This window comes from Conger conger, chromosome 4, assembly GCF_963514075.1.
Source record: "Conger conger chromosome 4, fConCon1.1, whole genome shotgun sequence".
Classification (NCBI taxonomy): domain Eukaryota; kingdom Metazoa; phylum Chordata; class Actinopteri; order Anguilliformes; family Congridae; genus Conger; species Conger conger.
This window is the reverse complement of record NC_083763.1, coordinates 58985419-59001306: the sequence shown is the minus strand read 5'-3', so window position 1 is coordinate 59001306 and position 15888 is coordinate 58985419. Positions and strand designations below refer to the sequence as shown.

The 15888-nt window shown below is 42.5% G+C and overlaps 2 protein-coding genes across 2 annotated transcripts; one reads left to right on the top strand and one right to left on the bottom strand.

The window, feature by feature from the left end:
* Positions 1-2154: 2154 nt before the first annotated feature.
* On the bottom strand, positions 2155-4367 carry ier5 (immediate early response 5). The gene has a single exon (XM_061239456.1). It carries the CDS (start codon positions 3881-3883, stop codon positions 2906-2908), a length of 978 nt encoding a protein of 325 aa, XP_061095440.1. The 5' UTR covers positions 3884-4367; the 3' UTR covers positions 2155-2905.
* A 2748-nt stretch (positions 4368-7115) lies between these two features.
* Positions 7116-14580, top strand: stx6 (syntaxin 6). Its single transcript, XM_061238665.1, has 8 exons — positions 7116-7337; positions 8263-8432; positions 8615-8709; positions 9139-9201; positions 9879-10007; positions 10624-10730; positions 11150-11244; positions 12039-14580. The coding sequence occupies exons 1-8, from the start codon at positions 7303-7305 to the stop codon at positions 12113-12115; spliced, it is 771 nt and encodes a 256-aa protein (XP_061094649.1). The 5' UTR covers positions 7116-7302; the 3' UTR covers positions 12116-14580.
* Positions 14581-15888: the final 1308 nt, after the last annotated feature.

The following is a 15888-nucleotide window of genomic DNA, read 5'->3' as shown; positions in this document are numbered from 1 at the left end:
TGCCAAACCACATCTGCATGTTCTGGTCCTGTATACCTTTCGCCATCTCATTCAGGCAGCTGACCAAGGGCCAGTGCTTCCTCAGAGGTCTGGGATCTCAGTGACCCACATTCCTCGCTCAGAGAGGGATCCTTGAGCTTTAGTCTCGCCTTCTGGTCCGTCTCTGAGGAGCCAGGCTATAAATACCAAGCACAGTCCGTGTGAAAGAATGTGGCAGAGCAGGACATGGGAGCGAAATGGAGACGCATTGTAAATCCCACTGCCAATGCTCGTGTAACAGTTGCACCCATAATTATGGGGAAATTATATTCCACTACAAAAACTTTCCCCTATCTGTCATGGTGTTCTTAGAATTGCTGAAATAGCTTTAGCATACCTATAATGGTCTCATCTATCTTAGATCAACTGAAATATTACTATATAGAAATAAAAAAATATTAAAATATACTCTAGTGCAATTCTGCAAAGCTGAAAGGGCACATAAGGGCTTCTACAAAAAAGAACAAGTAAACCGTACAATTTTTCATAAAAGCATTGAAGGAAGTTGGAGCACAGTGCTGTCCTTTGAGTACATAGTATGTACTGATAAAGTGTTGTATTCAACTTTGTCACATTTGTTGTCAAACGGAAGAGAACAAGCTGAAAATCAGGGGACTCAACACAAATAAAAATTCTGTAAAATAGTAAAACATACACACAAGTATAGACAATGACATAAAAGCTAACTGTGTGCACTTCTGTCTCATATTCATCTTTTGAACTGAAATCCAAAACCCTTAAAAAGATGTTTCTTTGAACTATTTTAAATCTGTAAATTACCAATTACTAACTGAAAACATAATCTCCAATTTGATTATATCCTAGTTGCTATGACATTTCAAGAACAGAAAGAAGAAAAAACCTGGCTTGTTGAACTTTCAGTCTTGTGACCTGATAATAGCACTTAATGCGCAAATACGGAACTAAACTTGTTGAACAGCACAAACCAGATTGATAGACAACAAAATGGGACCTCTTGGCCCCCAGTTAAAAATACCAGAATAGCTACACTGACTCATAAGGTCTGTTTTTAGCATGCGGAAAAAACCAGTCGAACCATTTTACAGTTACTGTTCTGATAAGTGTTTGCCGATTCTCCTTAAAGGCTATTTTGCAGGAGTGTGCCCTTATGGGGCCCTTGGATATATTGAACACAAACGCTCTTTATTTTAAGCTTATCCAAGTTGTAAAATGAAACAAAAAGCACTTAAACCATTGTGAACACAAATGATCCCATTTAAACATACTCAGTCAGCACTTTATGAAATATTGGTCTCCTGCTACTGTAGCCTACCCACTCAAAGGTTTGACGCGTTGCATTTAGAGATTCTCTTCTGCATACCACTGTTGTAATGTGTGCTTATTTGCATTACTGTCATGCTCCTGTCAGCTTTGACGTCTGCCCCTTCTCCTCAGACTTCTCTCATTAACAAGGCGTTTTTACCCGAAGAACGGGTAGTCACTGGATGTTTTTTGCACCATTCTCGGCAAATCCTAGAGATGGTTGTGTGGACATCCCAGGAGATCAGCAGTTTCAAACCACCCTGTCTGGCACCAACAAACTTCCCACAGTCAAAGTCACTTCGATTACATTTCTTCCACATTCTCACGTGGTCTGAAAAACAGCTGAACCTGATGACCATGTCGGCATGCTTTTATGCACTTAGTTGCTGCGACATGATTGGCTGATTAAATATTTGCATTAACATGTTGGAGTACAGGCCTACCTAATAAATTGCTCAATGAGTGTAAACTGGAAGAAGATACTTGGGTTATGGAATAAAAATCCAAAAATATTTTGTTGACCTGGACATTTCCTCTTGACAGTATTCCAAACTCTACAGCTCTTTAGAAACATCCATAAAAGGGTGTAAGAAGGGCTCTACAAAACACTCCTATTACGACACAACTACGCTTATAAACTAGTGATGCGAGTCGTTCGCATCAAGTTAACGTAGAGCAATTTCACAAGTATTTAACCGTAGGCACAACCTTTGCCCGCTGGAAAAGTAGTTGACACTTCAAATCATACAGGGAACTCAAGGTGTCGTCCGTTCCAGCTTCCGCAAATTTCATACAGGCGACCACAAACAGTTGAAATAAGAGAACGGTAAATGTTTTTCAAAGGCATTTAATACGTGTGTCTCCCACACAAATAAAATGTCAATTGATAACAAATACCAAAATACAGAGATTTAGAAGACATAGACAGATCTGTACAATCATCTCATTACAAATATACAGGTCTTTATAAAACAAAGACAGTGGAAATAGATCAGTGACCCAAGTCATATGCATGACTTGATAGCTTTAGCACCGAGTCCTGTAACATAGATTTTGCGATGATCAAATATTTCAAACGGCATTCCAATTAACACCTGATTAAACACACACAAATTACATTATCATAACCTTTTATATTTTGCAAACTGTGCGTCAACTCATCTTCTTTCCGTGAAGTGTGCAATAAACACATGTCGGTTTAGCATTAACATTAACGCTTTACAAACGTTATTTCCATGAATGTTATGCATTTGTATTGCGCGTATCCCCCTCCTTCCCTTGAAATTGATATTACTGTAGTGCCAACATTCCCACAATCCTTGATCAAAACATGCCCGTATAGACAATGTGGCAACGCTCGCGCTAAAACTAAGGATGGTGTGTGGTGGTGTAAAGGGAAAACCCCATACCCCCTTCCCCCAACCCACACGTGGTTGACGCATTTAGGAGCCCCACAAAGAATGTAACCAATAGCTAGCAATGTAGGTAGATGGGAGTAGAGTATCGGAGCCTCAGTACGCCTTGAAATCGTAAACCAACCATCCACTTTTACAATCTCAAGTTAGCCTAGTCTAAAACAATGTTAAAATGCTACAATAGCGGTACTCCAGGGGTTAAGGTTCTTGAGCATTTGTTCACAACAAATTTGCCCGGCCCCTGAGTCACTGTCTTCAGACTCAGGCTCTGCCTGAGCACCGTCCTTACTCAACAGGCCAGAGAAGCTGGAACCGAATATTGTGATGAGACTTGACACATTACTTGTGTCCATTTCCTCTGCGCCCTCGTCTTCACTACTGGCTGGTGAAACGGGGGTGGTGGAAGCAGTCAGTTTGGTTTTTTTAATTGGGGAAGTTGTGCGTGGAGACTTCTCGGCACTTCTTTTCCTGGTACAACACGACACCGGTGCTGTTGGGAGGTGCGATTTTGGTTCCTGGGAATCGCATTCTTCAGCAGCTACCGTACGGCCACTTGCGCTTAGCCTCTCACATTCGCCCGGACTTTCTTCGACCGTCGTCTTTGTATTTGGGGACAGTCCCGTGTTAACACATTGCGCTGGAACTGGACAACTGACCGATACTTCGCCGGTCCTGGAGTCTACAGAAGCCGAGACACTGTCTGTGTCCACTTCCTGGGTTGTTTGATAGCTACAATCCGACTTGGAAGTAATTTCTGCAGGGCTCGACTGCTCACCGGCCGGAGAAGTTACTTCAACTTGTGGCTGTGCGGCGGTGTCTGCCATTTCTGCTGCCACCTCTTCTGTGGGCAACGCAAATCCGTCTTGGCGGTTGTCTGGGGATGAGTTGTCCGTAGCCTCCGGGACCAATTTGTCCTGCTCAGAGTCCATTATTTCTCGTTCTCCCCATTCCCTTCCTTCCATTTGCTGGGCGTTCAGACACACACCACCATAGTAGTCGCTCAGATACACTTGCCGAGCGCTCCGAAGGACCAGGGAGACGAGAAGATTTTTGTGAAGTTTGATTCCGCCCCGTTGTACTCTAGAATTATAGATTTTCCCCAAGGATATGCTCATGATTCGATGTGCCTCCACTTTATACTCCATGTTCGAAAGTAGCCCCTGAATGGCTAACGTCCGATAGCGTTTTGTTTTTCTTCAATTCTAGCTAATTAATCAACTTCCAGCAAACCACCACGCTTGTACGTCGTCTTTAAGTCCGTTAAAAATTGAACTGCCTCCACTGCGGTTCAGTGAGTCTGGTGGATTCACTTGGATATGTAATGTTCTCGGCAAATCACGTTTAATCAGATTTTCAAAACACTAATTAGTATTTCCTCAAATGTTCGTTGTTTACCGTTTAATATCAAAGACTCGATCCAGCTAAAAGTTTGGTCTTCAATCCAGAGCTTTAGCTAGTAATTTATAGCCACTAGTGGTTGACTTGTTTGCTTTCGACGCGAACGTCTTGCTGCCGAGATGACTTCCTCGTTCGCGTTTATAAATAAACACTAGTCGACGAACTCGTATTTTTGAATGAAGATCGAAATGTATACTACCCTCTATTCCCTCGACCTTCCTGCACCAATCTCCAACGAAAATGACACGAGAGTCTATTTTTAACACGTATATATAGTTCTACGTAATGATTACACTAGCCAATGAAACGGCATATCCTCGGTTACAACTCTTCGTAAAAAACGCCCCGCCAAATCTGCAGTGGCCAATAGCTGTAGGTTCTGGTGGTAAATTAGATTTAAATGCTAGCGAACGTGGAAGCATAATTTAAAGGGGTAAATATGTATTTCAAACGCTAGCTATTTAAATACTACTTGACATCAGATGAGAAATTAAACAAATACCCAATGTGGCAATTGTTTCTCTATTATAATCATATATGTATAAATAAATAATTTACAACAAATTAAATCCATGAACTACACGTGCGAGTAAAATATTGCTTTACATGCCACTTTGTATTCCTCTATCAGTGGCTGTATTTTGCATGTATCATTTCTATTACTGAACCCTGAAAATAATGAGTCATTTCCAATTAGGCTACTATACATTTTGGCTGGCTACAGCATGCGTTTTTCTAATTGTAATGACGGCAGGTTCGGTTAAATCTCCAGCATAGATTGAAGTATTATAACTTGAACAGCAGTTGGTATTCTGTGATTTCTGTGGCCAAAATTATACAACTCGCGGTTAAATGTCCGAAAATATTGTTACGTTCAGACTGTGGCGTTTCCCCTTTAAGAGTGTTTTTATTTTGGTGGCCGACTTCCTTGACTGACGTAATGGTTTGTCTGGTTCACTGAAGTCACGTGACTCTTTTGTGCGAATGAGACATACATTTACGGTGCCTGGCCTATGCTACTGAATGGAGCCGTTAAGACGGGGGGGGGGGGGTTGGGTGATGGGGGTGTTTTGTTTCAAGGAGCTGTTTGGTATCACAGAGCGTATGGTATGAGTGGGGGAAGGGACCAAGGGTTCTTTGAAACGTTTTAATCGGGGTGGCAAGAATGGCGTAGCAGTCATAGCAAGTAACGTTACAAAATAGCCGGGGTAGTTTCGTCGAGGCAGTGGGCTAGTGAGTACATGGCTAGCTAATTGATCAAAACCGAAAGCTCTGTTAAGAGGTACATGAAAAGCGACAAACTCATATTTGCAGAAGGAAAGCTGCCTCACAACACGTGTGGAAAGCACAGTAGTCTTGATAAGAGGAAAAATAAATAAGGTTCTAATTTGAATTGATTATCTAATCACATGAACAAAACATGTATTGTTCTTCCATTCCCAGCAATGTAACCCCTGACTGTGTTTGACTTTATAATTTATTTTGTCCTATAGGCTACTGTATGTATCTAAGTTTAATCATATCTGTCAAGGGAGTGGGTTTGATTTCTGTGAAGAAAAAAATGGTGTTTACGTTGACATCTAGAGATATCGTTGTAGCCTCAAAATACTTACTGGCCTGTGATCATACAATTTAAAGAGGTATTTTAGACAAATGCATATCTCTGTTGATGGTCATTCTTCTCCTTTTGAGAGCTAGGTGTTATATCCCTCATTTGTGGGACACACAGAGAACATGGTCAAAAGGCACAAAAATCAATGGTCTAGATGGGAGCTACAAATCTGCAATAAATACGTATGACAGAATCAGTAACCCCGAAGGTGACATATCAGAATCAACCCTGCTTTTTCTTCTTCTTTTTGCTCAACTCCTGAAGCATTGAGCAGCAGCTGTTCCAAATAATTAAAGACAAAATAACTAACTAGGAACAAGCATATCAATATGCTATGTTCAGTTTTGGGATAAAAATAAGTATTAAAAACTTATATTATATATACTTATATCATATTGAGAATCTGTTTTTGAATAGCCACAGCAAATGTGAAAACCGAAGCACAAAAAGGTTTTGCAGTTTATTGTCATGTCAAGTTCCCTTGAGTGACAATTTTACCCAACTCAGCATAGAGAAATAAGGTATTCAGGACACCCTACAGACTGAGAAATTACAACAGTGAGGGAGAACGCATCCCTCCTGTTCTTGCACTGTGTGTGGAAAACCTGACACACTGTCACATAGCATAGGTACACAACTGGTATTTGTGTCTAATTAGGGAGTAAGTAGCATTAATAATTGATTTGAAGACAGTGCTGCTGTCAGTAATAGTAAAGTTGGGGGTGGGGGAGGCAGTAGTAGCAACAATGATGGAAAATAATTATCAAAGACTTTCTTACATGCTTTGGTATACAGTGTACATATTCTCAGACAGCTCAGACGCCAAAGCACTTTTTACCTTCAAGACACACAACTCAATTAAATTGTAACCTGTAACTACCTAACTTCAACCTTGACTTCAATGCTATGCCAGGTTCAATTAAACACTGCAAAAGTTGTGGAAACAGCAACATCTTGTTCTAATTATTTCAGACTTTTCCCATAAATTTTACCCCCCACCCATCCACCCAATATATGCTGTACAGAAATGCTGTTAATATGTTTATGGAATAGGTCAAACAGAAAAGAAGAATCAAAAGCAAATAAAGTAAACAAGTCGTAGCGTAATGGTGCTGTATTCCATTTCATACTAGTTTATTTTGCTGTAGTTTATTTTAGAGAATACAAAACTGATCATCAAATGTAATATGTAATACAAACCTGATATTGAGTTTCTTTATGCCATTAAGATAATTAAAATGTAAGTTTAAATTTTACAAAAATCTCAATATCCTACATAATTATGGCAAGGATATTGAGTTTCTGGGCTGCAGAATGCAGACAGCGTATTCCCATTACTTTTGCCAAATTGAATACAGGATAACCTCTGAACCGGATATGGTTTTGAGCAGATATGGTGGCTGAGGGGAAGGCGATTTTCATCTCAATGTAAACAGTAAATTACACCTAGCCACAATTTTTTAAAGTGGAGCATACAGACGAATGTGCTCTGTTGTCGGAGCATGAAGTTACCGTGTAAACGTTACGGCAACTGAACGGCAACTGAACGGCAAAATGTCAATGGAGGACCCGTTTTTCGTTGTCAAAGGGTAAGCGAAGGAATTTTCTGGTAAGGTTGGTTAGCTAAACTAACTAATGCGCACGTAGCTAGCTAAATTGCGAACGTTTGTACCGTGAGGTTTTGGTTATAGCTAGGTAACTTACTCGCACCGAACCTGGACGATATTCTTTTCAGTGTAAAAATTAATTTAAACCAAATAAAGATTCAATAACTAGATGAGTTATAATTGTAGGTAGCGCTAACCCACTTCGTGTTCACGTGAATGTATGATTGGTCTTAGCTAACGTTAGCTAAGTTAAGATATCTTGATAGCTAGGTACCACAAAAGGATGTAGCTTTGTAAGAGGCTAGCAACGCAATTAAACATAACGTTTTCTTTTTCCGAGCGTCATTTTATGTCCGCTGCGGTCGAACGTTAACGTAACGGTTTTGAGTCACACGTTGTCTAAAGTAGCTAGCTAAGTAAGTTAGCTATCTAGCCGAAGTGCAACTGCTGCTTGACTTTTGGCTTTGCGGCGTCAGCTAGAGCTACATCCACATCAAATGGACATGAGTTAACAGCAGTGAATTAACCTGTTTGCTTTACTAGGGTTGTCGGAGCGTTTCGCTAATCTAACGTTAGCTAGCCTGATAGATAAATAAGCGGCTACAGGTGTACTTGCTAACCTGCCATCTGAATTACTAGCAGTGTAATACCGTTACCCAGCCGGGTACATGTGGGTGAATTGTGTTGCTCAGTTAGTTACTTATTTAGCTACAATGTAACTTCAATAGCGAAAGGGATGGGTGGCAGTTTTCTGTTGGTCAGTTCCAAAGCACTACTAGCTAAACAATCAGTGAGGCCGTGAAAACACGTGTTTAATGTGTTGTTTTTTCACTTTATCTCACACTAACTGTACGTTTGTTCTAGTCTCTGGGCTTACCTAGCTATGTTTGTGCGAACCTGTGTTTAGTGAGGTGCAGAAAGCGGTGAATACAGCCCAAGGCCTACACCAGCGATGGAGCGAATTGCTGCAGGACCCCAGCAGTGCATCCAAGGAAGAGGTGGACTGGACAACCAATGAGTTGAGGAACAGCCTGAGGTCCATCGAATGGGACCTGGAGGACCTGGATGAGACCATCAATATCCTGATAGTATTGATCAGTGGTGGAGAGGAGTATTGTATTTACAATTCAAATTTGGACACAGCTGCCTGTTGGTGTCAGTTTCAGCTTCAGCCAGTTACTATGAAAGTTCAAATGTGTTGTGGATGCATGTCTTATTGCACACTAGATTCTTCTGTTTTGCCTTAACTTTGTGTGCAAGCATTGTGGAGTCTAATCCCAGGAAGTTTAATTTGGATGCGATGGAGCTGACCAAACGTAAAGCATTCATCACAAGCACTCGGCAAACCGTGAAGGTTAGTTCATGCCAGTAAAAACACAGCCCAGAAGTAGCAATAGCCCCAAATGGCCAAATGATGGACCATGTGATGCCTTGTAATGCCTTGTGAATGTCTTTGTGGTCTTTCAATCAAGTGATGTAGTCATGACCTAAACATGAAATCACTTGCCCAAAAACGATATGGCCTTTTGAGAACTGCATGCTACTATTGGTCCAGATATATTTTATATATTTACATGTTTTTCATGACCTTCTAACCCTTTAGGGACTAACTCTTGTGTACAAGTGCTAGTTCGCCTCACTGCATATGAAAGTGTGTTGAATATTTACCCATGTTTTGATTTCTAACCACTTCTGTGAATTCTGACATTACAATAATGCTGTATGACAGATTGTATTTGTAATAATATGTGCTGTATGTATCCATGATGTTTTTCACCTTCAGGAAATGAAAGACAACATGTCTCGTCCAGTGGGCCAAGCAATGTCAGACAGGAAAGCCAGACAGGTTGGTCAAGGATTCCCAAGTTATCTCTTTTCATTGGCAGGTTCCATGTAAAATACTGCAAATATTTTAGCTTTTCCTTACACACCAGTAAGCGTCTTGACATTTAGCTTCAGAGGCCAGCCTTTGCAGGCTTTCGGCTATGGACTTCCCCTAGCACTAGCAAAATGGGTTCTTCTCCACCCCCACACTTACCTCTCCAGCTCCTGGATGCAGACAGGAAGAGGGGGATAACCATGTGTGGGGGTCTGGTTTGACTCCTGCCAAGGGGAAAAACACATTGACACAATGAATAAACAACACAGTGAATATCATGAGAGCAGAACTTGGATCCAGTCCATATCCTCTCTGATTGTATTCCAATGGCTGTCACTGTCGGCAGCTATTTTTAAATTAGCTACTGTATTACACCTCCCACCGATGTCGGTTAGGGTCTCTGTTGTAAATGCTGCTTACTGGTTTTGACCCCATTTGGCCACAATGGCTTCCAATTTGCCCCTCCGCCTGTGAAGTTTGTAGGTGTTTCATGTGGATCTGCTTCTTAATGTTTACACGCGAAAAACCATTTTCCCCTTTGGAGTTCATGAAGTAGCTACCTTTTTACTTTCATAAATTAGGCTTGGTTACGGAATCAGGATTTTTCGAATGTTACTCGAGGAACATGTTTCTCCTTCTCTCAGGGTTTGCTGGGGGACGGTGTATCTCAGGGTATGGCATGGCAACCAGGAGCAGACAAATACACCCGGCTGGACCGCGAGCTGCAGACCGCCAACTCGCAGTTCATGGAGGAGCAGCAGTCCCAGCAGCAGGTAAGCAGGACATCTGCCTCACTTCAGAGAGATGACACACAGATCTTTGCGCTCATAACAGCCATCCTGGAATGTGTCTGCATGCACCTTCTCAAGAAAACTGATGCCGTTCCCCTTTCATTTTGTTTGGCTAACATGGGGGTCAGTCTGCAAGGTTACACTAGCCATTCCTTGAAAATCTGAAGAAATCAGTTTATTTTATTTTATTTTATATAAATGTGTGTGTATATATATATATATATATATATATATACACACACACACATTTATATAAAAAAAAAAGAAAAGGTTTTCCAATGTATATAATTGCATACTTGTGTACTTGAACCAGGTACGACATACACAGGGGCACACCTTATTATTTACTTCCTGTTCTCATAGTTTTTATTGCAAGAACAATAAAGAGCCCACAGCTTGGCGAGAGGCACTTCCTGTGAACCAGCTCAGTGCAGCCATGGCTATTTTAGGAACCGTGCTGTATTGCTGTGGTCCACAGTGTGGACTGTGTTTGACCCATTTGTATATTGGCTGCTCGAGACGGCATTATGTACTTGTGGTGTTTATGGTATGTGTAGGTTCCTGAAGTACTATCTGTGTGTGTAAATGTGTTTGTCAGTTGATCGCGGACCAGCAGGATGAGCAGCTGGAGCTGGTGTCAGGCACCATTGGTGTGCTGAAGAACATGTCCGAGCGGATTGGGAATGAGCTGGATGAGCAGACTGTGTGAGTTTCATACTCTGTGCAGTAAGACTACTGACCACAGTTATGGCAGAAGCAGGCCTCAAAATATGTTTGCAATTATACGCAGCAGATTGTTGGACAACATTCTCATCCTGGAATTGGGTTAATCCTGATTTGAGTGATTTAAGATGGGTTCGAGGAACTTTATGGATTTATATTACTCAGATTAAGAATTTTGTAATTAACTGAATGAATCCTTGACCGTAAGCGTTTCAGTTTTTCCATGCATGCGGTTGTTTACTGAGTTAACTACGGTTTTGGAAGCAAGGAAGAGCCCCAGTAGGCTTTTCAGCGGCTGCCTGAACACAATGCTGAGCCACATTGGACTTTATGATGACCTACAGACTCTGCTGCATACACGCTGATGTGCTGATATAACCCCCCCTCTCTTTGGTTTGCAGGATGCTGGATGACTTCTCCCATGAGATGGACAACACCCAGTCACGGCTGGATAACGTCATGAAGAAGCTCGCTAAGGTTTCCCACATGACCAGTGGTGAGTGCTGTGCTGCCCCATACGTATCCTCAAAGACCAGCACACACACGTAGACGCAAGATTACAATGCAAGATTACAATGCAAGATTACCCTTTTGACACAACCATCTGCCCCGAGGGTGCTGTTCAGGAAGAAAATATAGCTAACCCTCACAGCTCAGGGCTGTAACAAGGCTGATTGAGCATTTGGGGAAAATTATATGTGCCATGAAATTTTTATGTCTTATTATGGGATTAATAAAAGTATGATTTACATTATTAATGATACATGTGAAGAGGAAGCTATTCAAGCACATTTTGTTAGGAGGTGTTTCTGATCTTGACATCCTGGAATCGGCCAGGGCCTCTTTCTGGACAGGAAGGAAAGGTGTGGCTTTCTGAGGATGGCGCCTCCTAATAAGGCATTGTTTTCAAGCCCCAGGAAACCCAACCTGTGGCCCTCGCAGGAAGTGGGTGCTGCAGAGACAGGAAATAAGATGAAATCTTGACTTTTCTTTAGCCAGGACTTCCTGTCAGTTTTATTTTCCTGACGTTTTGCTGAGGTTTCATAAAAGTTCATTGTGTTGCGTTTCCCCTTATTAATACACATGCGTGCACATAGGACAGTCCCACAGTAATGAAAAGGCTAAAGTTGGTATTTATTTAACTGAATGCAGAACACCGCCAAATCAGTGTTCTCATTAATAGTTAATGTTTTTTTTTTAAGCAGTCTAATGACCTATATGTATCCAAATCCTGTTTTCTTAGCCGGGGCAGAATTTGTTTAAGGGTGTTTCTGGTCTCTTGTCTTGCAGACCGAAGACAGTGGTGTGCCATCGGTATTCTCCTGGCCATCCTGTTTGTGGTGCTCATCCTCTTCTTTGTTCTGTGATGATGCCGCCATCCACCATTACCACCACCACCACCACACAATCCCCTCTCTTTCTCTCTCACTCAGACTGCTGGTCCTGATCTATGACAGTTCCCCCTCATTTTTTCCTCTCCTCCCATCTCCTGCAGATGAAGTTATACTGTACACAAATCAGATTCACACCCCTGAATATTTATTTTTATTTCTTACCCCATTTCCACCAAATTATGGCAAATTGGTTTTGGCAAACAAAGCTTGCATGGTTATTTATTTGTCAGAGTAACCAGTACACTTGGCTGCAGCACACCGCAACAGACATTCGCTCACTGAGTGGTGCAGTGGTCTTCGACAACACTGGATATACGTAACGGGGATTTTACAATACGACCACTTGCAGCATTCAGTGTTGTCTTGGGGGGGGGGGAGGGGCTTGTGCATTTTTTCCATAAGCTTTTATTCTGTCACATTCAGTTAGCTTTTTCTGGTGGAGTCTTCAATCTTCCACATAGTTTTTATAAAATGTGCAGTTACAGGGGTGTAAAGCAGGACTCCATTTTAAGAAACAACACTGCCACCTGTGAATTAATTGGCTTCTTCACCTTCCCTTTCTCTTTCAGTACGTACCTTTTAAGGTCTGCACCTTTATCTGTTAAAGGCAGTATGTTTAGAAAGGGTCCTGGAGTGCTATGAGAGGCAATGATATTACTACTAGCAAGAGGGTGTATTACTAACCACACTAACTGTAACTGTAGCATTTCTTTTTTTAATGTGATATTTCCTCATGAATTGCAGAGGTGTCAAGAAGAAAAGAAAAAAAAAAAGCATTGGCAGAACTGCAGTGATAAATCTGTCTCGTGCGTAGGACACCAGTGACGATCATACATTTTATTGGTATTACCACTATTTAGGCTGATGCACTAGTGTGATTTTGAGTGTTTGTATCATTTCGTGCCCCAAGCTGAAATCCAGGCGATATTTGTACGTGAGGTCTGACTGACCTTGTTGCATCTTTGACTCACCGGGGAGAATTGCTGGTCATTATCCCTTCAACATTTAATTGTGTTTCAATGGTGGACTGGAATGTGGATTAAACTTAGTTCAAACATCCCTTTGTACGTTTGACTAGACGTCAAAGTTCATGTCTTCCATATTTCAGGCATTCCTCAGTGTCTGTTAGCCACAGTTCATCACTCTAGAGTAGGTAGACTGTAACTGAGGCTTAGGTAGGCACTCCCAAGTATTTTTGTCCAATGACAAAGCAAAGTCGGGTTTATTGATCCGAGCTAAGCTGATATTTAGCCTGGAGGACTGAGAGCCTTTAGAGTGGGCTGATATCACGTCGCTAGCCTGTAACCATCGACTGTGCCTTAGGTTGAGGAGAGTCTGAAGTGTGGTTGATCAGACCTCTCCAGGCACATTGGCCTGTTTGCAGTGCATGATCAGCCAACATCTACAGCTATGGTCCTATGTGTGAGGCTGCCCCTGCACTGTGGTGTGGCTGCAGTGGAGATGTGAAGTATTTGTGACTACTATGGCGGTTTGAATGCTGAATCTAACCAGCTATGTCGCCCACCAACCCACCTATCCGGTCACCCCAAGATTAATCAAAACCTGTGAAGACATCTTTAAGTGAATTGAAGAACTTTTCTGAGATGCACTGAACATATCTCTTAGATATAGCACCTGTACTCAATACTGAGGTTATCTGTGAGGAACTACTTTTCTGTGAGGAAACATTTTTGTTAACTCACATTTGGGTCTTAAGAAGAAAGCAAAAATAATCTTATGTTAGTGAATGAAATAACACTACAAGCTAACTGTGATCAATAAAATCAAATGTACTTACTAATATTACGATAGTTTAAACACTTAACCTGTTATTTACGTTTTATGGTTGATTTGTTTGCTCTTGTTTGGTTTTTGTTTGCATTTCAAGTTTGTCAGAGTGTTTACGGACTGTCAGGCTGTTGCAGTTTAATTTGTTGGTCGGAAGCATATTTTTACAGGGAAGTAATTTTAAAAGTTCAATATGCGGTGCTTTTAATTTGGTAGTGAAATATGGACCCATAAGGCAAAGCCATTTTGGTCTGGGTTTTACAAAAGAATGCAATGTAAAGACATATTAGTACTGCTTTAACTGTGGTTCGAAGACTGTTTCAAAAGCATTAAGGCCTTTCATATGCAACATTAAGAGAATAAGAAAATAAGTGTACAATCACATCACTGGTCTCATAAGATGGTGATAAATCTGAAAGACAATATGTTGAAGAATTGGCACATGGATGCTGTAAATCATGCGTGTAAAACTACTGTATATGTTGCTACTGTTGTCTGGCTTGTGTTCATGCTGCTCGGGTGTGTGGCCATGAATTTCTCTGCTTTGTCCTATGAATTCAGAACCTCAGTGTTCCACCTCCAAGTCATATCTCTGTGTGCAGAGTTCTGGGAAAATAAAACGGCTGTAAAATAAAGGCTGTTCATTAAAACGCTTGCCTGTCTAGATTCTGTGCTCCTGTGTCAAAATTAGCGCTCACAAATGTTGCTGTGAGTATTGAGTAGGTAACCTGCGTGAATGGTGGAGAGGGAAGGGGGTAAATGCAGCAGGCCTTTTTGGGTGTGAAACCCCTGCCACTGTTTGACCCTGCTGCTCACCCTTAGGGTCCACAGACCTCTCTAATGGAGAATAGCTGATTAGTTATCTACACCTGAGTATTCTCAGTGGGGAAAAAACATTCTACCTGATTGTTAAAAGATTGTTCAATTTCAAAACGACGCTTTGAATGTTATTAAAATTTGTCATTAAATTTGGGCATATTTTTAAAAATCTGAAAATGAACAAGAAGCCTATATGTCTTCACCTCGCAATCTGTGTCCTTATCGAAGTTCTGTTTGCTGATACAGAGGGCAGAGCCAATCCAGTTCTTTGTGACAGAGTTTATTACATTAGGAAGATGACTGAGTATCACCCTAACAAGACAAGAGGACTTCCTCCTCCATCAGTCATTGACCCCCCTATCCCCCCTCCCCTTACCACACAACACCCCAAGAAAAGGAGCCGTGTTCTGATCGGGGGCTTTTTTTAGCAGCGGGTGTGGCCTGTCTGTCGGAGGGATAATGAGTGCAGGACGTGTCTGTGTGGGGGGATGGGGGTCCGCCAGGCAGCAGGTGCAGCCTGCAGGTTTCCAGCCTGGCCTTTTTATCCACAAACGGAGAGGGAGACGGAGAGGACAGCTGAGCACACGCCCCCGTGGGGAAGAGAGGGGGTGGGGTGGGGGCTGGCTGCCCGAGACAGCTGGGCTCATTAGCATTGCAATGCAGGGCCTCTCACACCGTGCGCAGGGGAAGTGGGATCAGGCAGGATCAGGCAGGGCCTCTCACACCGTGCGCAGGGGAAGTGGGATCAGGCAGGATCAGGCAGGGCCTCTCACACCGTGGGCAGGGGAAGTGGGATCAGGCAGGATCAGGCAGGGCCTCTCACACCGTGGGCAGGGGAAGCAGGATCAGGCAGGGCCTCTCACACCGTGGGCAGGGGAAGCGGGATCAGGCAGGATCAGGTAGGGCCTCTCACACCGTGGGCAGGGTAAGCGGGATCAGGCAGGGCCTCTCACACCGTGGGCAGGGGAAGCGGGATCAGGCAGGATCAGGCAGGGCCTCTCACACCGTGGGCAGGGGAAGCGGGATCAGGCAGGGCCTCTCACAGCGTGGGCAGGGGAAGCGGGATCAGGCAGGGCCTCTCACACCGTGGGCAGGGGAAGCAGGATCAGGCAGGATCAGGCAGGGCCTCTCACACCGTG

What these genes read in the sequence shown, in the direction of transcription:
- ier5 (XM_061239456.1), bottom strand. Translation starts at nt 3,883, where the DNA reads ATGGAGTATAAAGTGGAGGCACATCGAATCATGAGCATATCCTTGGGG.
- stx6 (XM_061238665.1), top strand. Translation starts at nt 7,303, where the DNA reads ATGTCAATGGAGGACCCGTTTTTCGTTGTCAAAGG. An exon ending in GCACTCGGCAAACCGTGAAG is followed by an intron (nt 8,710 to 9,138) that starts GTTAGTTCATGC and finishes TTTCACCTTCAG; the next exon opens with GAAATGAAAGACAACATGTC. An exon ending in AGCAGCAGTCCCAGCAGCAG is followed by an intron (nt 10,008 to 10,623) that starts GTAAGCAGGACA and finishes TGTGTTTGTCAG; the next exon opens with TTGATCGCGGACCAGCAGGA.